Source organism: Anopheles gambiae, chromosome 3 (assembly GCF_943734735.2).
Source record: "Anopheles gambiae chromosome 3, idAnoGambNW_F1_1, whole genome shotgun sequence".
Taxonomy (NCBI): domain Eukaryota; kingdom Metazoa; phylum Arthropoda; class Insecta; order Diptera; family Culicidae; genus Anopheles; species Anopheles gambiae.
In genome coordinates, this window is record NC_064602.1 from 68,693,140 (window position 1) to 68,717,092 (window position 23,953).

The 23,953-nt window shown below is 40.5% G+C and overlaps 1 protein-coding gene and 1 long non-coding RNA gene across 4 annotated transcripts in view; one reads left to right on the plus strand and one right to left on the minus strand.

Annotated features, from left to right (window-relative positions):
• LOC5667987 (serine-rich adhesin for platelets) overlaps positions 1–23,953 on the minus strand; it is a 64,076-nt gene that overhangs the window by 17,160 nt on the left and 22,963 nt on the right. The window contains exon 3 of one of the 3 annotated variants that reach the window (XM_061655703.1): positions 13,741–13,836. The exons of 1 other annotated variant lie outside the window; for it this stretch is intronic. In XM_061655703.1, coding sequence (XP_061511687.1) covers positions 13,741–13,836 — 96 coding nt within the window. Of the gene's footprint in view, positions 1–3,050; positions 3,877–13,740; positions 13,837–23,953 lie in introns of those variants that run through there. One more of the 3 variants, XM_061655706.1, reaches the window with a different exon arrangement.
• LOC133392981 (uncharacterized) overlaps positions 1–23,953 on the plus strand; it is a 130,598-nt gene that overhangs the window by 14,369 nt on the left and 92,276 nt on the right. The gene's annotated exons all lie outside the window — the stretch shown is intronic.

The following is a 23,953-nucleotide window of genomic DNA, read 5'->3' on the forward strand; positions in this document are numbered from 1 at the left end:
ACAAACTAGGGGTTATCCATAAATCACGTAACCGAGCTTCATATTGAATTCATATATTCATATATTCATATTCATATTGTTAAATCATGAAAGTTTTCGGGCGTTTGGCTACACAATGCCAAATAAGATTGGTAAAAGTTTTGTAAAAGATATGCCAACATGTTACAGCGAATGTCAGCTTTGGTTTAATTGCTTCCCTAATCTTCAGAATGGTTTGAATTATACATGTGACTGTATAAGTTGCAGAACTTTGTGAGGCCTTTGTTGTTTGATAGAGACAAAGTAAATTATGGAATCCTTTTCAATATCAATGCACAGCCTTTTTATATTTTATTTCTTCAACTACAATAACTACAACAACAACTGCTAGTATTACTACTACTACAGTTTTCCCCGAGTTAAGCGAATAATGCGTTCCGGAGACATTTGCGTTACTAGAATTTTCGCGTATGTCGAATATCAATCTTTTTTAGTCAGATTAATGGGCCGGTTTGGTGGTACAGTCGTCAACTCGTACGACTTAACTATATGCCCGGCATGGGTTCAAGTCCCGAATAGACCGTGCCCCCATCCTTAGGACTGACTCCCCTGCTATGGTAACAATAAGTCACTGAAAGCCAAGCTCACTTCACTAGTGTGGGTACAGGCAGCAGGCCTTGACCGACAGGGGTTGTTGTGCCAAAGAAGAAGTAGTCAAATCATGGGTGAATCTGACAGTTGCTTATCGAAGGCGAAAATTGTGTTATTGAATTGGACAGAGTAGCTTACACCATTTGACGTGTGAGCAAGTGGTAGACAGCGGTGTCTATTCAAAACGACTATTGTTATAAACACGTGGACAGTTCCCAAATAGCCAGCTCGTACTTTATAGCTGAATTAGGGCTGTTTAACGAAAAATCGTTCCGATGTCGTACTTTGTGGCTGATTAAGAGATAGACGGTACTTTGCGGAACTATGGAGCTTTTTAACAGGCACATGGTACTCTTTGGAACTTTGCGGCTGATTAGCACTATGTGTAGGGTTCATGATGGAACTTGAAGGCTTGTTAAGAAAGGGTACTGAACTTGGTGGAACTTCATAGCTTTTTAATGCATGACATCGGTGCAAGGTGGCTCTTGTCAAAGTGTCAAAGACGGACCCCGGCAATAATCTCATTGCTGCTGCACAAGTTAGATTCGTTAATTGAAGAATGAATATTGAGTGAAGTGATTGTGAATTATCAGTAAATTGTGTAAAATTTTGTGTAATTCATCAATACAAAGGATTAAAAAATATACATATGTGTTTAAACGAAACAAATCTTGTTGTTTATTTCATCGATGACGCTTGCTTGAAAATAAAACACAAAGAAAAATAATCCCTGGCATCGTGGCATAAGGAAGCTGCTTAGGCGCTGTTTGAAAGACCCACATCGAACTTTGATGCTGTTTATCTACTGCAAAAGGCGAATTAGAGCAGCGATCTTTAGCGTGCCAAAATGAGCTGCTTAAGCAATTCTGGCTATTTGGGTTGTTTATAATGCTGGTAAACCCTGTAATATTTATTTAAGAGATTTCATGGAGAAAATTTTGTTGTTTTCATCTTTTTAGCGACATTAAACTTTAAGCACAAACTCTTCTTATTCTTGACTATTCTTCGTTTTCATCTTCATATTCATATTCACATCATTCTTCTTATTTAGTATAACAATTGGAGTTGGGTATTGTTCGCTGAAAGATGCGAGCCATTTCACATTTGAACCCATGATGTCGTTAGGTCATATGACTTGGCTACTGTACTACGCATCAAGAGCCCAGGGTGCAGCAGTGTTAAACAGGGGGAAAACTGTCACTTGTACTGTCTGATGTCGATGTCGATGATGAGTGTCGATTATCTGATTCAAACGGAAAAGCGTCAAACAAAACCGCTATATACGAATGGAAACAAAATCGATATTGTATAAGCTTGTTAGAGACTTCTTTCGTTGTCTTGAGACAATTTGACAGTAATTGATCTGAAATGGATTCGTTTGTCAAAACAAACTGCAATGCGAAATGCAGGAAGTATCGTAAAATTTTATCATTATTTTTACGTATGGCGTATAATTGGTCTCCGTGACGTAGTTTATGGACGGCCCCATCAAAAACCCCAAATATGCTATTTTTGTTTGTTAAACAATAGAATTTTAGCCAAACGATATTAAAAGCATCTTTCCTAAACCATCAGACAATAATCGTGCACAAATTCATTCCAACGAATGGATGTTCATTGTATGACTGTGGTCCCACAAACAACAAATATTTGTATACTAAACAAAAACTTTTTGGCAAAAAACACCAAAAAAGGCCTCAAATTCTTGCCCGACATTCTCCCGCACTTATCACCGTCCGAAAACACTCGTGTATGTAATGTTTACATTCTTTTTCCTTCTTCCTTCAAACCCTTTGTTCATCACCCCCTTAGGCCAAATGTAATGCTCACGGGAGAGACCATATACTGTCACTTATCCGAAAAGTTACTATCTCCTCCCTAGACCAAACTTTTTTTTCTGTTTTTCGTTTTTTCCAGACAGTCAGTTTTGTCACCGAGGCCACAGACGCGTACGTGCCATTATGGATGGGCACGTTCATCGATTCGGCTCCATTTGTTTGGTGTGGGGGACACCCCAGCACCGTGCGTTAGATCCGCGCCGCACTGCATCTTTATCCCGGGTCACATGCGCGGCACGCACACGCGACCCGCGTTCTGGAAAAAGTTGAAGGCAAACGTTAAGCCGCGTGCCGCTGGGGATGGCATTTGGGTGATTTGGGGTGCAAACTTGACCTCGGCGCTCGACGTCAGTGGTACTGGAATAGATGGCGTACAGTGTGTGTGTGTGAGTGTGCGGTCGCGCGCGTGGACACTAATTGGATCCGGCTATTTGGGGTGATAATTGGTTTCGATGCTCGAGTGCTGCAGGAAAAGCTCATCAGAAGTTGCGATGATACTTTTGGAATGTTTGCGTGTGCGAGACCTTCGGGACTGACCCCTGCGGTAGTAGTCTAATAGTATGCTCTCTTAAGCAGACGAACCTTTTCGACTGGCAGCAGCGGTACTGGGAACATCTTACCGAGCTGGTGACGCCACCGAGCTTCGGCACCCAATTTCGGTGACCATACCCGGAGGATATTGGAGCATTGACACTACCAACTGTAGCACTAGCACTGGCGCAGCTACCACGCGTTGAGTTAATCGGATTTGTTTCGGCACACACTATCAAATCACCCAGCGATACACAATCACACCACGCAACAAAGGGAAATGAACACTTTCGCGACGGTCCACTCGGGCTCTTCTTCTCGCGGAAACACTTTGCGCGCGCGATGGTCACTTGCGCGCCGATTACCATTAGTCGCGCCAATCTTTTGTGCTTCTTCCCCTGTTCAGCTGTGCAGCACGATTCATTCACGCTTTGGCAAATGGCAATCAAACGGGGAAAGAAAACAAAACAAAGCACAAACGCACACCGAAACGCGTACGCGGGCCCGCGGAAATCTTAATCGAACGGTGTGCGGCCACAGACTGCCCGGCAGACACCACTCTGGGCCGGACCGAAACGGATCGAATTGCACCGCGTGCTTGCACAGACACACACAGACACACCAACACACTCCGAAACCGATGCGAAAGTTCCGCTTAACGGAACGGTCCAGGGCGAAAGAAAAACCGGACTGACCATCGGGCCATGTCCGCACCAAAAACCCCGGTGGACGGAGTGGGGTGGCATTTTTGCCGTAATGTTGTGGTTTTGGAATGTTAATCAAGTTCTGCGTACAGCGAGCCGGGCCACATCGATATGGAAATCGGCCTCCAAAGTCGACCACAACCACCACCACCGTCCGTTTTCCCTTTTCTGTTGCCACTCGCCACCCCTTCCCATCGCTGTGTCTGAATATGTTGTAAGCTGTCGGTGTGGTGCAAGTGCACCGGATCGAACACACAGGTGCACTGGTGCATGGTCGATGCATCTAATGCACTGGGCGCTGCTTGGTGTGTGCGATCGGTTCGGTCTCGGCGTCCCTCGGCCGTTGTTAGACGCGCGGGAGAAAAGTGAAATTATTGAAATGCAATCGTGTGGTGTGGGAGGAGCAGGTGGAGCAGTGAAGGTGGGTGGTGAATGCATCTCGCTGCTGACAGCGAGCAAGAAAGTGCAGCCGTAGTTAATGTACGGAAAGCAATCGGAGGGGAAAAAAGCCAGTGATTAGCATGAGGATGGTAAATGTGCATTAGTGCTCGCGCGCCAAACATGGTCCGCTTGCGTTGAAATTGTTCTGCAAAACATCCATGAATGTTTGAGGATACCTTGCTGTAGTGAAATGTGGGGCAAGTGTGCCACCTTAAGCATTACATTTTATAACTCACTAAAACCTGTTCATCAAAAGGCAATATAAATCAAATAGCCATCTTACACCTATTTGCTCACTTGTTTCTGAGTTTCAGTGGATAAAAGTGCAAACAACTGTTTTTGAAGCGTGATTTTTTTTTTGGGCTACGAGACAAGAGTGCCGCTCGCATGGGACAAGACTGGATAATTGGACATTTCTACCTAGCACTAGTGTATGTGTTCCCATCTGCCTTAAGCTTCAAATGTGCCCGTTTTGGCTATGAACTGTACCGCAATATCTTAGCTACTGGCCAGCTTTTTCGGGGCGGAATCTGCGCACAATAGCGCAATCTGCGCACCATACCGCTGCACGCTACAACAAGTTTTGACAGACCGCGCCTCTGAAAAATAGTGGCACACCCACGCTCCAAATTGTAATTTTTTTGAAATTGAATTTTTCAGTGATAAAAAATAGAATTATTCAACTAACACCACAAAAAAATCTAATTTTTTTTTAAAATAATACAGTCGTTGCCACCTAACTTTGACTTTAAGACATACATTTTTTACAATGCGCATCAATTTTTGCCTCTAAGCCACCAATTTTTGACAGTGCACATAAAATTTTGATTTAGAATCAACGCACCTATTTTTGTCTGTAAGTCATAAATGTTTTACTCTTGTAGGAATCATAATAATTTTACTAGGTATTTGAGCAGATTTTTAACAATTTTAATTTTAAATCACATAAACAATACATAAACCGGTCTCATGGTACAGTCGTCAGCTAGTACGACTTAACAACATGCAAGTCATCGGTTCAAGCCCCAAATAGACTGTGCCGCCATACGTAGGACTGACAATCTTGCTACAATCTTGGAAATCAAAAAGACACTGAAAGTCAGGCCCGCAAGTGGTACAGGCAGGCCTTGACCGACAACGGTTGTTGAGCGAAAAGAAAAAGAAGAAGAAGAAGAAGAAACAATACAAAAACCGTGTAATATGATTGTTATTTGAGATTTTTTTTAGAAATTCGAAAATCATTGTATACACCTTTAAATACATGAAAACTTTTTTCACTCCATCAAAATTTATAAAAAAAAGGATAGCAATTGTTACATGTTAAATAATATCAATTGAAATTATTCACAACTTGACTAAATTTTATTAATTTCGGGAAACGCAGTGTCAGTAATTACGTTAAATTTTGTAGGTAAAGTGACTGAATCACAGATAAAAATTAATGCCTTAGAAACCAAAATTTATGCGCACTGTCAAAAATTGATGCCTTCGAGCCAAAAATAGGTGAGTTACAGTCAAAATTTAACGGCAACGACTGTATGTTAAAATGAAAAAAATATAAGTTTCTGCCCAATCTTGATACTCAACATAAAACAGTTGGAAACAACAATAAAAATCGATAATATATATTAAATTAGGCACAGTTTACCTAGTCATTGAAAAGCCCTCTCAGGCGTTTCAGACGAAAGCTTAGACTTAGTTTAGTTTAGATCATCATTCATGCTATTCATAAGTTTTAATTTTTCCTTTTTAGCCTTCATGTCGGATAATTTAATAAATAAGTAAAATAAATTAAATAAATTAAATAAATAAATAAATAAATAATCACACATTATTGTCACAAAATCCACTAGTTATCTTATTTTGTTAAAACATTTTCGTTGCATTTTGGTTTGATTGCGTAATCGATTTTTACCAATAAACCTCTTTTATTTTAAACAAACCATTCCAATTTTGCCGGATGAGCGAGATATTTGTGTCTTTTTTCAGAGGGTTCAGTGATAAACATGAAATATATAACACAACTAGTAGTCATTTTATCTTCTAAATATTGTACCTTTTTTAACAGAACAGAAAGAATTGAGGATATAAAAAGGATATATTTTATGTTTGAATGAGTAAGATATATTCAATTCTTGACATGTTTGAACATTTTCTTATACATTATTTTGTTTTAAGTTCCCTGAACCGCCGTGTAACATGGTTGATTGGATAGTAGTTAATTTGTTCTTAATTTATTAGTTGTCGCCTAAGGCTACCCCAATTGTTAAATTTCTGACAGCGTGTCTTAGTTTTTATCACTCAGGCACCAAACATAGCCTTATTTTTATGCCTAAGGCACCAATAATCGACTAAACGAACTCTAATACAGCCAAACATGAAAAAGCATCTATAAGCATAATAGATGCTTTAGTGGCAAAATTTGAATCACATCGTGAAAAATTGGAATTTTTTTAGCAACCACTGTAAAATTGTTTTGCATTTTTAATAGTAAATCCAGCTCCATAAAACGACTAATTTCTATGATGATTAAAAAAAATTGTAACTAATAAATCATTATAGAACTTGAGCGCTGCATACCATCTATTATTCAACATTTTATACATATTAATGGCATTTAAAACCACCATTAACACCAATTTAAATACCCTAAAGCAATGAAATGAAATTAAATCCTCTGTAAAGCTGACCACTTTCTGTTAAGTTTTGAGAGATATATTTTTGAATATGTTTTGTTAATTTTCTGCGACATGACAAAAATATGAGCAATGAGGTTCAAAAACTCGCTCAAACATCAACCCATTTAAATGAAGCTGTGAGCAAACGCACTCATGCGTAGCATTGTGCATGCAATGGTTGCAATTGTTAGCATGTGCCGTGTGCGTGTGTTTGTGTTGGTGACCAGGCCTGTGCAGCAGACGGGGCGAGGAAAAGGGGACTGCAATTATATTTCGAAGCAGATCGAATGCAAACGCAACCGGTTCAGGAAACTAGCTGAACGACATCAACAGTGCCATGAAGTGGGCATGAATATAAACACAGCCACACACACACACACACACACACACACACTCATACACACGAACGTTAGAGTCCAATTAGGAGCCCACCTTCGGAATTGCTGTGGTGTGTAGAGCCTACTCTGTATCTTCTCCCATCGTCGGCATCTAGCTGGTGAAAGGCCTAATCATTGCTTGATTTGAGACTATGCAGATTGATCAGTGATGCGGTCAATTATTAAAAGATTGGCATGCCTTTCGGTACTGGGGGGGTTTACACCATTTTTCTTCGGTCTCATCGCCCGGTGGAAAGCCACGGTTTCTCTCGGTAAAGCCACTTTCCTGCCTGACTGCTGCCGAATAGAGTTGTGTTGTGCAATCTGTACCGAAACCACCTGTGCGCCTGTGTTGTTGATTAGTCAGTGATTAGAAAGCGTCCCTTGGAGAGAGACGGAAGGGGTACACACACGTACACACCCGGGTAGGTGAGGAAAAATAACAAAAACTAGTTTACCATCGATAGGATTATGCTGATTAGCGTATCGAAGGTGCAGCATGTTGCATCCGAGTGCATTCCCAGAGCGGAAGCGCCGGTTGTTCGCGCGGTGCAATCGGGTGGAAAATAATATTTCGTCGTTTGACGTTTATTTTCCTACAACCCTCCATATTGTTGTTGTTGTTAGCACTGAAAGCGTGACGCCATCGGAATGCCACCCCTGGGCAGCGTGTGGCCGTGTGTATGCACAGGTGCAACGCCAAAGGGCATTCAGGCTTAATAATGGACACTCGATACACGATTATGTTTGTCACAGACCTCCCTCCCGGCTCCGAGGCCGAGCTGTTTGCATGTTTGTTTAGCCGTCATATTTAGCAACAATTGAACAAAACGAATACCCGCCACAGTCCGCAGTGTTTGTGTATTGAATGGTAGCGAAGAAAATGGGAAAAACTGGTCTCTAGCGTTTTTTTGTATTTGCTTCTTCTCCTCTCCAAACCGAGCACAGACGCAAAGCAAATAATCGTTTTACTTTCACCCCCGAGGCGAGATGTGTTAAATGATGGTCTTTTTCGCAACAGACGGGGCTCGGGCCGTCCGTTTTCCGTCCACCCGAGGGAACGCTGTTTGGATTGGGATATTTTAATAAAAAGGTAGTATCAATCGGGGCCTCGTTTTGAAGTGTTTCGTTTAACCAATTATTAAAAACATAAATCGCTCGCCTCACCTTGATGACTGTATTAAACGGGGAGGGTGTGTGTTTTTAAACACGTTTTGATTGGTTATTTGCATATCAAAAGCAGAAGAGCTTCGATTCGTTTGATTTAAAGAGTTGTTTTTTTGTGTATGGAGCAACGGGATTTCACTTTCATTTCGTTTGTTTTAAAGAGCTTGGGTAACGTTTAACATGTAAATGCATATAAATACAACTCATTCGTTAAAAATACCACAGCAACCAGATCGATGGTTTTTAGTTTGATTCGTAATAAAAATACAATGACATATTTATCATTTATGATAATATTAAGTGGGGCGATTATGCTGCAATTTATATGTTAAGAACATTTAAAGCTTCTTACTGCTCGAAAATCCAGCCCAGCTAAATGTTTTAATATGTATATACCAGTCCTTTTATTACTTGGTAATCACAGATTTAAATACTTCGCTGGTGCCGTGACCAGGATTACATTTGACCGTAATTACTCATGCAGTTTTGATACAGTTTTTTCAGCATTAAACAAACTCAAACAATTTTATAGTGATTTAATACCGTTTGAAACGTTAATTTGCCCACATGAAGTATTGAATTTAAATGTTTAATTGATGCCGTAACCTGGTTGATTGTTCTATTTATTACAGTTTTTAGCCTACAATTAGAGTTATTCATTCAGTTTTCCTCCATAAAACAAACCCAAAATTTATTTAGGCGATATTGTTTAGATTCGAGTGTTAGTGCATTGCAATAAAGCCATTAATTTACTAATGCCGTGTGTTTGATGCCTTCTTTCTTTGTTACATTTAGTTGTTAAAATCGCATAATAATCAAAGAGTTTCAGCATTGGATGTAAACAAAAATTGAATTGATGTACAAAAAGTGATTCCTACAGTGAATAAACAGTTGATTTTAATGACCCGATCATTTAAAATTTTAATAACCTGTTGGTGCCGTGACTAGGATGTGCCATTTCTCTTTTAGTTATTGCATCGAAGAAACCGTGTAATTTCCGCCATTTTTTCCACACTTAAAGAATGCAATCAATTTTTACACACCAATCCGTGAGAATCCGGCGAGGAGAAACTGCTCACACCTACAAACCAGCAAACCTACTACCCCACAATTACTGCCACTCCTCGTGAGAAAGCGCTTGCGACGACGTTCTTCGCTGCGCGGCAAAACTTTCCACCCCTGACGTCCATACATTCATAAAACCATACATTATCCCAATCTATTCCCGACAATTCCCGATGCCGCCCCCTACACCGACACGTTGCATAAGCACCAGCACCACCAAGTTCTGCAACTTTTCGGGGAGAAAGTAAAGTCTGGGCCCTTACGTGCCACCGGTGCGGGAATCTAAGATCTTTCGATCGTTAGAGCACTCGAGGTGCTTTAACGTTACGTACACACTAACACATACACACACATCCACACACCGAAAAAGACCGACACAGACAGAAAATTTCGCCTCCCGTTCGGGGAAATCGAAAGTAACGCGTATTACAAAATAGCTGTTATTACTTTCATTTTCATGCATGCCTGCATGCTTGCACGGTGTAAACCGCGCGCGAACCTTTCGAGCGATCATTTCCTCTTTTGCCGGGGCTGCTCCGACATCATCATCATCATCACCGCTTTGGCACCGGGAAAAAAGGGTGCTAACGGGTGTTATGGGTGTGTTTGGTTGTAACGATGTAGCAACAGCAAATAAGCAACACTGTTGTAGTGTTGTGTTGTGTAATTGTATACAGGAATATTCTTCCCCCCGAGTCATACACGTTCAGATACATCGGTCGAAGGCACCCGTGCTGAAAGTTATCGTGCTTTTGTTTTCACCTTTCAAATATATTTTACGAGATAGCGGAAGTTATGAGTTTATGAGTTGTTAACCACTATTTCTTCAAACACAATCGATCGCTCGAGTTTACTTGATCGTACGACCGGATGTGTGTACTTGGCGTTGGAGCTATGCCTACGCTTGAAGACTCCCTCGCAAATCAAAATCGAGGCCAACATACTTTACCGAAGGTTGTCACAACACATTCCAGGTTGATATTTGGCACGCAGTCTGCACTCAGCAGTCCGGAAGACAGACGTCGGTGCCGGTGCCAAACCTGATCGCGTGACAAATTCCTCAAGAGATTTCGACGCTCGACGCTCTTCATCATGCAAATCAGCCGTACCTCCAAATTTGTCTTCCGTTGTGTCTGCTTATTTTCAAACTCCATTCCTTTTGTCTCTCTCTCTCTCTCTCTCTCTCTCTTTCTCTCTCTCTCTCTCTCTCTCGCATTCTCCCACACGTAATCAATCAACTCAAACCTCCACCAGGTTGGTGGCAAAGTAATTAAGACGTTAAATGGCCCGCAATGGCTCGACATCTAAGCAAGCAAATCCCAACCGACCGTGGGATGTCCGGGAATGAGCGCCATGCAAAACAAAGCGTGAGTGTGTGTGTGTGTGTCGGTGGAAATTATTCGAAGGTCAACAGCGCTACTACCAAAGCAAAGGCACGGGCGGCAGGTTTGGTGTGCTCGTTTTAATTGGCAAATGGGAAGCGGCGGGGGCCTCGCGAACTGCAAAATGCCACCACGTGGGCTGGTGCCGGTTTAGCCGGCTTATTAGTTTTCCTTCATTTTCTAAGCTCTTGATCACGTTTATTTTTTTCCTTCTGGCTGGTTGGCTAGTCTTAGATGAAGCTCAGTTGCATGTGTGTGAGTGCTCGGGGTTTTACAAATTGCCTGCAAAAGGTCGATGATGTCAAAGTGTGTTGCCTCAAAAGCCTACGCGTCGGTGGGTCTAGAATTAGCCAAACGGTGGAGTGTGTTTAAAGCTTACGCTTTAGCTGCAACTTTTTCCCGTCCGCCATATATGTCTCGCTTTCATCGGGATTGATGTGTAATTAAATAAAGGGGATCTAAATTTAGACCGTGCGGGCATGATAATTACATCTGCGGGTCTGGAACGTGGGCCTGACGTCCAGCGAATGGTGTAGGATTAGCAACATCAAAAATGGCTACAAAACAATATCATGTTTCACTGGCCGTTTCGTGCCTAGAACGATTTTACATGGGCCAGCGCTGCAGCCTGTGAAACATTCTCCTGTTGTTCAATACATGCAATTGGGAAAACGGGCACCATCATCTAGAAGGCTCGCCTGGGAAGGTTTCAGAACAAAAGAGGCCATCAGATATTATCGCTGATAAGAGAAACGGTCCCATAGTGTGATGGACGGTAGCCGACAAGTGAGTGGGTTGGGCTTTATTTAAAATGTTTTTCCTTCCGTTTCGATCATGATTTCATTAAGTTAGATTGTAGAATTTTACACACGCACAGAGAGAGAGAGCGAGACTCATGCTGGAAACGGATGCAAGCTGGTGAACATTGATGAACCGAGTGCATCTGCCGTCCAGGCACTCATCCCAGCCTCGATCGATCGAAGAGCCTTTTGTCGTCGGTTCGAGTGTAGGTTTGCGGTATTTCATCTCTCGACACGGTCCAGTTGCCTGCCGTTGGCGTATGTAAATGTCGAAGGTGAGGTGGTCCTCCCCCTCCCGATTCCGCACGATGCCGTGCACGAGTGCAACCATGATTATGCAAGCATGACCATAGCAATTCGGGCGTTTGGCTTCGGATATAGATCTTGGAAATATTGTCACAAGATGCCTAGGCACTGCAGGGTGCGCCAATATCAGCATGTGGCGTTTCTGTGTGTTACGGAATCTGAACCGTTGCCGCAAACGGTATCCTGCTCAGACCACTGGAATATCGATCCCCGGACACAAGTGGCAGGAAGATGGTGGTAGGTTGCATCATTTTCATTATCCTATCTCGGGTAATCGGAAATCATTTTTAACTTGTGTTTGATTGTAGTCCGGCCAGCAGTTCCGGGGCGGCTTGGGAGCATGATTCTCGTACCATCTGGTGCCAGACACTGTTGACACTGATAGAAACGCCTTCGAGCTGAACGATATTGCAAGGTTAGAAGGTAGGAGAGCCTTCTACCGCTTTTCTTTGATTGTTTGAGTGTCTTTTATTAAATGATATTGCACATATGGTCGGATAGCAAGCGGGGATGGAGAAATTTAAATTCATATGATTAGTTTAAACACTTACAAACTGATTTTAAAATAAAATAATGGAAAAAAACAAACGAAACTATTCTATATATTAACAAGATCTATCCTTTGATTTCAATGTAGTATTTCAATATCAATTGACGTTAAAATCACGATTTAATGGAAACATTCTGAAAACTCAGAAAATCAATGGAGAGAACATTTTATGGAAAATTAAAGATATTAACGTTCGACATTCGATATCAAAAACACATCTTCGTTTAGTCCTTAATAATCAATTCATTTGATTTAATACAGCCAATTTGACGGCCTCATATCACAAGCGGATTAACTCGTTGCAGCCATACCCTCTCCGAAATAAACAAGATTATACCCATTATGGTATTTTATGATGCAAATTAGGCGACCGTAAAAGGTAATTACGCCTGTCAGTTTGGCGGTCGAACTTGACCTGAATGTGTCACAATGGTTTGGTTGGTTCAGAGCAGTAGAATTAACGCTTGTTCGTTAGAAAAAAAGCGACGATAAAGCTGGTTCAAATTAATCAGATTGTATCGATCGCGACGGACACAAAACCACACACCGGCCACACATTACGGCTGCTCGAAAGGGCTCACAATGAACAAAAAAGGTTTGAAGTTTTAAAGTTTCATTGGTTTGTAGTTTACAGGCAATCGAACCAAGCAATACAATTCACTAAACCGCATTGGACTTGAAGATCTGCTTCGAAATGAAACAAGGAACATTAATTCAGTGCCAACAGCCATTCAATTCATGCCACCTTGCAACCTGTTTGACATTTTAACTCTACTAGTGTTGGGTAAAAAGCCGATCATCCGAATCGTTTGCCCGCGTAAGGACGACCACAAGCCGGCCTGTTTTTGCTGCTGCGAGTTGAGAAATTTAAAGTGCCTTGAGAGATTAAAGTATAATGATCGTGTTTGCCCAAGTTAACCGTGATGCTGCTTGTTACAGAAACAATAAAACTGATCGCCCCAAAACCGGAATAAACAATGTGATACAAAGAGTGTGCGTGTGCAAGAGTGCAAGGGTGGAAATGTGGCTGTAGGCCCTTCCCCGCTCGCGGGTATCGGTTCCGACCGTCTGGTGTTGGATCCGTCCAGGCGCAACCGAACCGACATTCCGATCGATCGCAATCGAATGAAACCGGTCCGGCTACTGCTCGCTAGGATTTGATTTCGAAAAGTTTCGTAAAAAAAACACGCGCGCCCCTCGGTCAGGATGGATGCACCAGTTCGGCCTTGGGATGCTTTTTTTCCTCTTCTTTTCGGGGCTTCCGTACTTACCGTTCTTGCTCTCCTTGGCCGTCCTTGGCAGGGGCGGTTCGTCCTCGAGCACCAGCGCCGGTACCGCGGTCACCATCCGAAAGCCCGCGAGCGTACCTGGGAGAGTGGGGCGAGGCGTGAAACGAAGCGAAGTGAGGTGAGCGCCAGAAGTGCATCGAAGGGACAGGTGTGTGAGTGAGTATGTGTGTGTGTGTGTGTTTGGCTACTTGTACAAACTAACATCGTACAGGGTTGCAGCGATGGAAATGGAAAGGCACAACATACACACACACAGTTGAAGGTTCTACAGTGGTAGTTAGCGATTATTTGTAGCTACGAGAGTTTATTTTAAAACAAACTACTTCTACTGATGGTTTGGTGTTAAGGGGAAGAAGGACAGAGAGGTGATGGGGGGAAAGGAAGTTGCATAATCTCCCTCGGCTCGGAAGTGGCCGGCGGAGGTGGATTTTTGCCGACAAGTGCTTATACACAGATGCCGGTGCAGATGGAGCCGCCGATGTGCAAACCCAGTGCGCGTGCTTGTGCTAGCTCGTTGTTGGTGGAGGGCCTTTATTGCCTTGTTTATATTGCAAGAGGTGCTTTAAACGCTGGTGCAGCTACAAAGTTAAGTGAAAACGTTTGATCTTTAAAAACGATATTTTACCCGAGTGCAGAACCAGTTCTCTGCACTGGTGACGTTTATATTGCCTCGTTTATCTGTTGACGTAGAGCAGGATGAATGGTATAGTTGGGAAAGCGTAGGATTGCAGCAAACTTGTATATGGATCAACACTCAACACTCAAACTAGTTATGATTTGCATAAAATTGTAACGATTAATCAATGCTGTATAGTTGAACTAATTACTTGAATTAGTTGAACTATTACTTAAACAAATCGATTGAAGAAGATGCGTTTATCAAAAAATGATATTTAAACTCAAAAATAGATTATTTGTATGCATTGAATGGTTGCAGATAGCAATATATGGGAAAAATAAAAGCTTCAAACAGTACGAACTGGATAAATTTTAAAAGTGATTGTCTCTTTGGACATTTTCAATATTTATTGTACCGGACTTGTTTCTGTTCGATTCTATGTGGATCATATTTCCAAATTACTCGCAAATGCTTTGCTTAAATTACTTGTAACGTTTACTTATGAGTGTAATGAAGCTCTAATTGATTAAATGTGTTCCTCTATTTTATTGCATTTTGAAAAGGATTGTGTTTTTTATTGTTCCTGAAAATAAATATTGCCCCAATCAGTGGGTCATTTGGGTTACATTTTCAGTAAAGGATGTCCTATGTCCTATGTACTATCAACTTTTTTCAAAATGTAGTAAATTTGGTCCAAAATAGCGACTAGTAAAATTATCATTATCTATTGCTATCTTCTATTGCTTGAGTTTATATAGATTATTAAAAAAATATCATTTTTTTAAGGTAAATCAAACAACCAGACTAGAACATGTCTTTGCATAAATTTCTTGTTTTAGCCTTTTTACGTTTAAAGTTTCCAGAATATGTGTTATGAAAACATTATTGTACTATATTTATAACCAATCTCTCTACATATTATCGCAATCATCAAAAGACAACAGCTCAAAACAATTCAATTTATCACGGCCATTGAGAGCTTGTACACGCTTCACGGCCACCAACGGTCCAACAAGTAGGAACATCGCGATACCACGATACAGTGATCAGGCTAACGATCGCGTGTGTTTGACGTGATCGAGAGCTTGAGATTAAAATCGACCATCGGCAGCAAACACCACCTCAGAAAGAAAGAAACAAAGTGCCATTCCATCGATCTCCGATTTCCTTTTCAACTGTCTGGGCTGGCTCGGCAGTTGGCTCGGAAGGAAAGAAAAGAAATGGAAAGTGGCACCGGTGGTCGGTGATACTTTCCAGGCCTCACCCGCCTTCATTTGTCTTTCAAGTCCAAGTTCAATCGGAATAGGCTTACGAGGCGCCTGTCGAGCTGTTTTCTATATCATTTTACCACACACACAGCTAAAGTACCTTAAAAAGGTAAAATCGCACGATGAAAAGCAACATGGCAGTTGAAAATATGATCCCATTCATCTTGGTGCTTTGCATGGTGGAGAAAATTACCAGCCCGCCCGAAATGAGGCACAAAAGCGAGCAAACAGAGCAAGTGAAAAGTGAGAAAGGTTGGAAAATTGTCCACAGTCCACAAGAAGAAGGAAGTGAGGAGGTAGCAAACAATTGTGCACACCACTTGGCACGGTCGGTGTCAATGAGCGGCTTGTTTAGTTTTACACTTTGGTGCAGCCTTTTCTCTCTCTCTCTCTCTCTCTCTCTCTCTCTCTCTCTCTCCCTCTCTCTCTCTCTCTCTTGTTTTTGCTCTTTGCCAATTTTCTGACTGACTGACCGACTCCCGACGGACCAAACGAACGACGACCCTTGTGGGGCTTGTTGGTTGGAAAGAGGAATGGTGTGTGTGTGTGTGTGTAATAAATGGTCGCAAATCATCATCGCAGATGCAGCGGGAAAAGTGGCCGTGCCTGATCGGGGGGAAACCATATCTCCGGTCGATCGTCGGCTGCCGATAATAGTAATGAGCAGCCCCCGACGACGACCATGATGATGATGATGATGATGAGGATGGCGATAATAATGCTACTTCAGCTGCCTTTGGTGACGACCATCGATGTAGATGGGGAGGTGGTGGCCAATCGGAATTGGAAATCGACCCCTCCCTGGTGTGCATCGAACCGGTGCACCGGTGCCGATTGCAAGGATGCTTTTGCGTTGGGAAAGTAAATCATCCACGGTCCCCTAGCATATCGCACCCTATTTGGGCTTGATTTCAGACCACAGGAAATCGTTTGCGCTGGTAAGACTCTGTTTGACGTTGCTGTACTGTTTGAAACGCATAATGTGTGTACCCTTCCGTCCTCTGTTTGCCGCTCAAAGCTTACAAGCAACGTTTTTTTTCTACGTGCGTAGATGCGTTAATGCGCCCCCAGGATGATGGTCGCTTTTAGTAGCTCGCTCCACAGCGTTGAATTTTGCGCCACATTAGCGATGAGCCGCACCAGTAGCATCGGTTCCGTGATGTAATTTCTTTTTTTTTTACAACGGTGTGATTTAGTGAGGGAGTGAGAGCAACAAAAAAAACCTAAGTTGAATTAAATAAACACAACCTTACGCTGCTTCGGCCGTGCAATGGGTCGGGGTAGGGGTTTCTCAATTTATTCGATAATCGATTGTGAAACCGGTGAAACGGAAAATGAACAACTTTATTCGCTCATCAAACAGTCATATTGGATGGGTAAATGAAACATTTGAAAATGAAATAAAAAGCCTTCAAAAACTGTAGTAAAATAATGCACTTCAAAAAAATAGTTTAAGTATTAGTCATCTGGAACGACGTCGCAATAACATTTATAACCCCAAAAGCAACTGCGAACAGCTTACTTTACAATGTGCACTTTAAGCGAAAGTCAAATTACTTCTCTCTGTCACCTTTTTTATGTGCAATTGATTGGATTATCGTACATTTCCAGGATATTAACAGTAGCGGAAACACTATTCAAATTAATATTATAAATACAGTTTCTTTTTTATTAGTTTAGTTTAGTGTTTATTAATCGATGGACTATAAAGCCCTCTCGAGTCAAATTTTGCACGACCAAGTCCAGCGATAAAACGACCAAACGAGTAGGTTGAGCTCGGTAAGATTAGCGTATAACAGCCAGAGAGATTTAAGACTGACTATTTATTGGGAACTAAGGAGTGTAGCTGTTGTAAAGTAATTTTATGAAAATTCATGCAGTTCTAAATGTATCGTATATTTAGATTTTTAATAATTAAGGACAATGCTTTACTACAAGCTAATCAATGAAGTCTGAACAAGCTGTGAGCTGAAATGCTGTCGGTCAACTGCATAAGTTCAAACTCTCTGTTAGTTCTCCTCTCTAGATATATAGGATAACAGGAACAAGTTTTACCGTTAATACTAAGAACTACATTTATAAAATAAATTTAAATTAAAATAAAACATTCCCAGCCCAATTCTGAATTAATGACTACTCGCAGGTACCCCTAAACAAAATGAACAATTTCAAAGAATCAGTATCACATATATCTTAAATTTAAATTGAGATGTATTATTTATTCCGCAATTTGGATATTTATTTGATTTTTCGAAGTGTATATCATTGCTTAGTGTACCTTTGCTGTCGTACAACAATCGGTTAAGGATTAGAATTTGTTTAAAATGACAGCAAATGAAACAGTTTTCTACTTGATTGAATTTGCATCAAAGAAGAATATTCAGATTTTAAACGCTTTAGTGCCCACACCTTGCCTTATTCGCTGCACTTTCAACACAAGACAAATTACTCCTCTCTTCCACCGTTTGCCATGAACAATCGAATGGATTATTCCGCATGTACAGTTTAGTAACGTTGGGTGAGATTTGTTCCAAATCAACCTTTGAAATGCAGTTCGTTTGAACATCAACCTCAAGCGATGGAACAGTAACAACGGATAGGTTGAGCTCGGTGAGATTAGCGTTTATCAGCCAGATACATTTGAAACTGGCTGGATATTGGGAACTGTTGAGCATAATTGTTGTTAAGTTGTTGTACGAAAGATCTAGTCCTTCCAACAGGCTCATTCGGGCAAAGCTCTGTATTGTTACATGTTGTATCTGATTACGTGATAAGGATAGCAGAGTAACACTGGGCAGATTCTCCAGACAGGTCGGTATCGTGGTTAAGTTATTGTAGTCAAGCTCCAAGTACACCATGTTGGGCACATGCCATCTGCACAGATCTAATGCTTTTAATTGGTTTTTTGACAAACATAAGCGCAAATGTGCTCCAGAGTTGAAGCCACCCCGCACCGATACCATTCCATTATGTTTCGCATTCAGCCGCTGCAGTTTCGCTAAATGATTGAAAGGGTCCAGGTTGAACTGTTTCAACATATTCTGGGATATAGAGAGTGTTTGCAACGAATCATACAAGCTGCAATGTGTTGGGGCAGTGTTAACTATGTTACGTATACGGTTTGCTTCTAAATTTAATATTTCCAGCTTGGAAAGGTCACAAAACATCTCAATGTTGAGTGTCTCGATAAGACAATTTGTGATGGCAATCGTTAGGGCTGCTTTTAAATTGCCTATCGATTGTGGAATGGCGGCCAGCTTCGAAACACTCACAGTAAGCTCTGCGATCGTATTATTGTCATCGATCACAAGTTTGTTCACTTCATTATCAGCTAAAATTAGCTCGGAAATGTTGGTTCCTCCTGGGATACTGATTGATTTCAATAAGGTCGATTGCCCAATGTGCAAACTGGTGATATGTGCGGGAATGGTCTGGAAAAACTCACTATCCACCTTATCGAATAGTAGATTGAAATATTTGAGACCTTGCACATCAGCTGGAATGTATCGGTACATGAAAATGTCCTCCACCTTTGAATCCATATTTTCGATATCACACTCTTGAAATTGACTGCAAACCAAACGCACCGCATGAACGTATTCCACAACTACAACAAACGCAGTGAGTGAACTATAAAGATGAAAACAATTTTGATTAGCTGCTGAATTTGTACATGAAATATAGATTTTAAACCTGATCATTGTATGCACTGTAAGTTCCATAGCAAATATGTTATCGATTTACTTCGACAAAAGAGGTAGAAAGGTACTGCTTTATATCTACCAACAGCTCATCAAGAAAGAAGGGGAGTATGTGAAATAAAATGCTTTCAGTGCTCGTTACGTTTAGTGCTCGTTAATTCTTGGATAATATACGCAATATGTGTAAATATACGCAAATTGATAAAAAAAAATTCCCAAAAAACTTCAATCATTGTTGTTGAAGCTAATGCGATTTAAATTGATAGAAAAGTGTCACATTTATTTAATTCAAGCAATTTGTTTTTTTTTCCTCTATTCCTAAATTTGATATTTATTACTACAGATTGCAAGTTTCCAAAAACACTATAATACGGAATACGGTTATCAGCCATTATAGTGAATACCATAATGATATGAATATTCGTTTTTTTGCTTTATTTATAATTCTTATTAAACGGTTTACAATTAAGAATGAATAGTAGGTAAGGTTAATCAATGTCCGAATTGAATATCCAAATAATTTGACATATATTGTATTGTCCTGAAGTAGTATTTTCATTTTTGCAGGTTACATTTAAGTTCTTTACTTGTAGTTAGCAACGATGTACTGACGGATATTACACATTTCATCTTGTTTTCAATTTCATCATATTTCGATTTCATATTTGAACTTCCTGAATGCAGTCGTACATCGAAAGTCTCCTGAATTTCATTTCAATTTTTTACACAGCATTTTTGAAGATATGGTTACATGTTTTTATCGATATGATTATTAAAATAATATCATTTTTTTAAAACTCCCTTCCTTGTTTGTTACCTTTTCATATTACTTTGTTGGTGTTCGCTAGAGTCTAGTTTTCCAGATGTTGCAAGATCAATAAGTTTTTGGCTATTCTTTTAATAATAAGAACAGATCGATGTAGCGTTTGGTTAGCTTTAGGAACAATATTGAAGCAAATAAGCTGTAAGTTATTGATTGTATAGCCATCGTGCCAAATCATTCTAAACAAATATATAAATATAGTAATGAAACAACTATGTGCACCTTTGCTTAATCGATGCATTTTCAACGCAAGTCAAATTATTCCTCTGTTCCACCGTTTGCCAAGAGCAATCGGTTGGATTGGGCCACATGAAAAGCTTGGTAACGTTTGGTGAGATGCGTTCCATATCAACTCTTGAAATGCAATTTTCTTTAACGTAAACCTGGAGCAATGGTCCGGGAACGAGGGACAAATCAAGCTCGGTAAGATAATTGCTCTCCAATTGGAGAGCTTCCAGACTGGCTGGATACTCGGAACTGTTGAGCGTAAATGTGGCTAAGTTGTTGGACGATAGTACTAATTCTCTTAAACGCTTCATTTGTGCAAAGTTTTGTATGGTTGCATGCGTTACTTGATTGTGTGCTAAGTTTAGCACAGTTACATTGACTAGACTTTCCAAACAGGTCGGTATCGTGGTTAAGTTATTGTAGTCTAACTTTAATATTATCATGTTGGGTACGTTCCATTTGCATAGATCTAACGTTTTTAGTTTGTTTTTCGTTAAAGCTAAACTCAAGTATGCCACTGAGTTGAATCCGTCTCGCAACGAAACCATTCCATTGTGTATGACATCTAGCTGTTGCAGGCTGCCGAAAGGGTTGAACAGGTCCAGGTGAAATTGTTTAATTAAGTTCCTAGATATGGAGAACATTTGCAACGAATTATACAGAGTGCAACGTTTTGTAGCACTGTTCAATAGCTTATGTATACGGTTTTCATTGAAATTTAGTACTCGCAGCTTGGATAGATCACAAAACATCTCTAGGTTCAGTACCTCGATAGGGCAATTCGTGAAGGTGATTTTGTGCGCTGCCTTTAAATTGCCTATCGATTGTGGAATGGTGGCCAACTTGGAAACAGTCACTGACAGCTCAGTGATCGTGTTAGTCTCATCGATCTCAAGTTTATGCAGTTCATTCAAATCGCTTAAAATTAACTCAGATAGATTGGTTCGTCCCGGCACACTGATTGATTTCAGTATAAACGATTGCGAAATGTGCAAGATGGTGATATGAGCGGGAACGGTTCGAAAGAACTCACTATCCACCTTAGCGACCACCAGATTACGATATCTTAGGCTTTGTGCATGGCCTGGAATGTATTGGTGCATGAAAACGTCCTGCGTAAAGTACATATCTTCTATTAAACACTCTTGGAATTGACTGCAAACCAAACGCACTGCATAAACATATTCCACAGCAACAAAACAAGCGACGAGTAGACTATAAAAGCAGCAGGGAGTAGAGGATTTACTACTGGATGTGTGACATTTGATAAACTTTTCAAACCTGATCATTTTGTGCACTGTCAGTTCCATAGTAAATGTGTCGTTGTTTTTGTTTAAAAGTAACACAAACGAAAAATACTGCTTTACTTCTGCCAACTGCACACTAAGGAAGACTGTGAGTTTGTGAACTGAAATGCTTCTCGTTAACTGCTCGTAAATTTGTAAGTAATATACGCAAAGGGAAACAGTTTTACTAATACAAATTAAATCATTGTTGTTGGAGTTAATGCGATTTAAATCGATAGTAATTCACTCACATTCATGATTCATGATTCCTGGAAACTAAAACATGCAATGCATGTATCTTGTGAACGTATGATGTAATAAAATAAATGCATTTCGAAAAATAGGTTAGTTAACGTACACTTTATACACTTTATTCGTCGTTCCACTTGTGTTTATCAACGTTGTATTAACAGATATTCGGCGGACATGACTAATTAATCATGCTCCGGTACATTTTCTCCGTTCTGAATGCAGTCGTATATCGAGAGTCTCCGGAATTTCATTTTGATTCTTTCACAGCGTGTTTGGAAAAATGTTTACATATCCATAGGATAATAAAAATTGTAACATAAAATTTTGTTTACCTCCTGTTCTTGCTGGTTTCCTTTTCATATTACTTTGTTGGTGCTGGCTAGAGTCTTGTATAGATGATAAATGTACCAATGCAATAACTACGTGCAGCTTTGCTTAATCGATGCATTTTCAACGCAAACCAAATTACTCCTCTGTTCTGCCGTTTGCCACGAGCAATCGGTTGGATTGAGCCACATGAAAAGCTTGGTAACGTTTGGTGAGATGCGTTCCACATCAACCCTTGAAATGCAATTTCTTGCAACGTAAACATCGAGCGATGGACCGGGAACGAGGGACAAATCAAGCTCGGTAAGATTATTGCTCACCAATTCGATAGTTTCCAGACTGGCTGGATACTCGGAACTGTTGAGCGTAAATGTGGTTAAGTTGTTGAAAGACAGTACTAATTCTCTTAAACGCTTCATTTGTGAGAATTTTTGTATGGTTGCATGCGTTACTTGATTGTGTGCTAAGTTTAGCACTGTTACATTGACCAGACTTTTCAAACAGGTCGGTATCGTGGTTAAGTTATTGTAGTCTAATTTTAATATTACCATGTTGGGTACGTTCCATCTGCATAGATCTAACGTTTTTAGTTTGTTTTTCGTTAAAACTAGCGTTAAATATGCCACCGAGTTGAAGCTACCGCGTATCGACATTATTGCATTGTGTTTAGCCTCCAGCAGCTGTAGGCTGCCGAAAGGGTTGAACAGGTCCAGGTGGAACTGTTTCATCAAGTTTTTAGATATGGACAGTGTCTGCAACGTATCATAAAACCTGCAATGTTTTGTTGCACTATTGGTTAGCCTATGTATACGGTTTTCATTGAAATTTAGTACTCGCAGCTTGGACAGGTCGCAAAACATCTCTAGGTTCAGTACCTCGATAGGGCAATTCGTGAAGGCGATCTTGAGCGCTGCCTTTAAATTTCCTATCGTTTCCGGAATGGCAGCCAGCTTCGAAACACTCACTAAAAGCTGTGTGATCGTATTATTTTCATCGATCTCGAGCTTGTGCAGGTCGTTTAAATCAGTTAAAGTAAGCTCAGATAGATTGGTTCGTTCTGGCACACGGATCGATTTCAGTATGGTCGATTGCACAATCTGCAAACTGGTGATATGAGCGGGAACAGTCCGAAAAAACTCACTGTTCACTTTATCGAACAGCAGATTACGATACCTTAGGCTTTGTACATTGCCTGGAATGTATTGGTGCACGAAAATGTCCTCTTGTGTGAAATGCATATCTTCCAAAACACACACTTGGAATTGATTGCAAACCAAACGCACCGCATGAACATATTCCACAGCTGCAATAAACACAGTGAGTGAACTACAGAAAGCAAAAGGAAGTATAGGATTAGCTATTTGAGTTGGACTTCAAGTGAAGTGTACAAACCTGATAATTATGTACGCCATTAATTTTATGTTAAAATCGTTGTCTTTTTTATGATAAATAATTGAAGGATGTAGCCGTACTTCTGTCCACAGCTCGTTTTCAGTTCGAATGTTTCTCTTTTACTGCTCATTCACTTATATATGAACTACGTAAAGGGGAAGAGTAATACTAATATAGCTGAGGTCACTATTGTTGATGCTAATGCGATTTAGATCTATAATAAAATGGAACATTAATTTCACTAACGCAACTTATCATATTGCTTCTATTAGTTAAATTGATATGAATCAAAGCTTGAA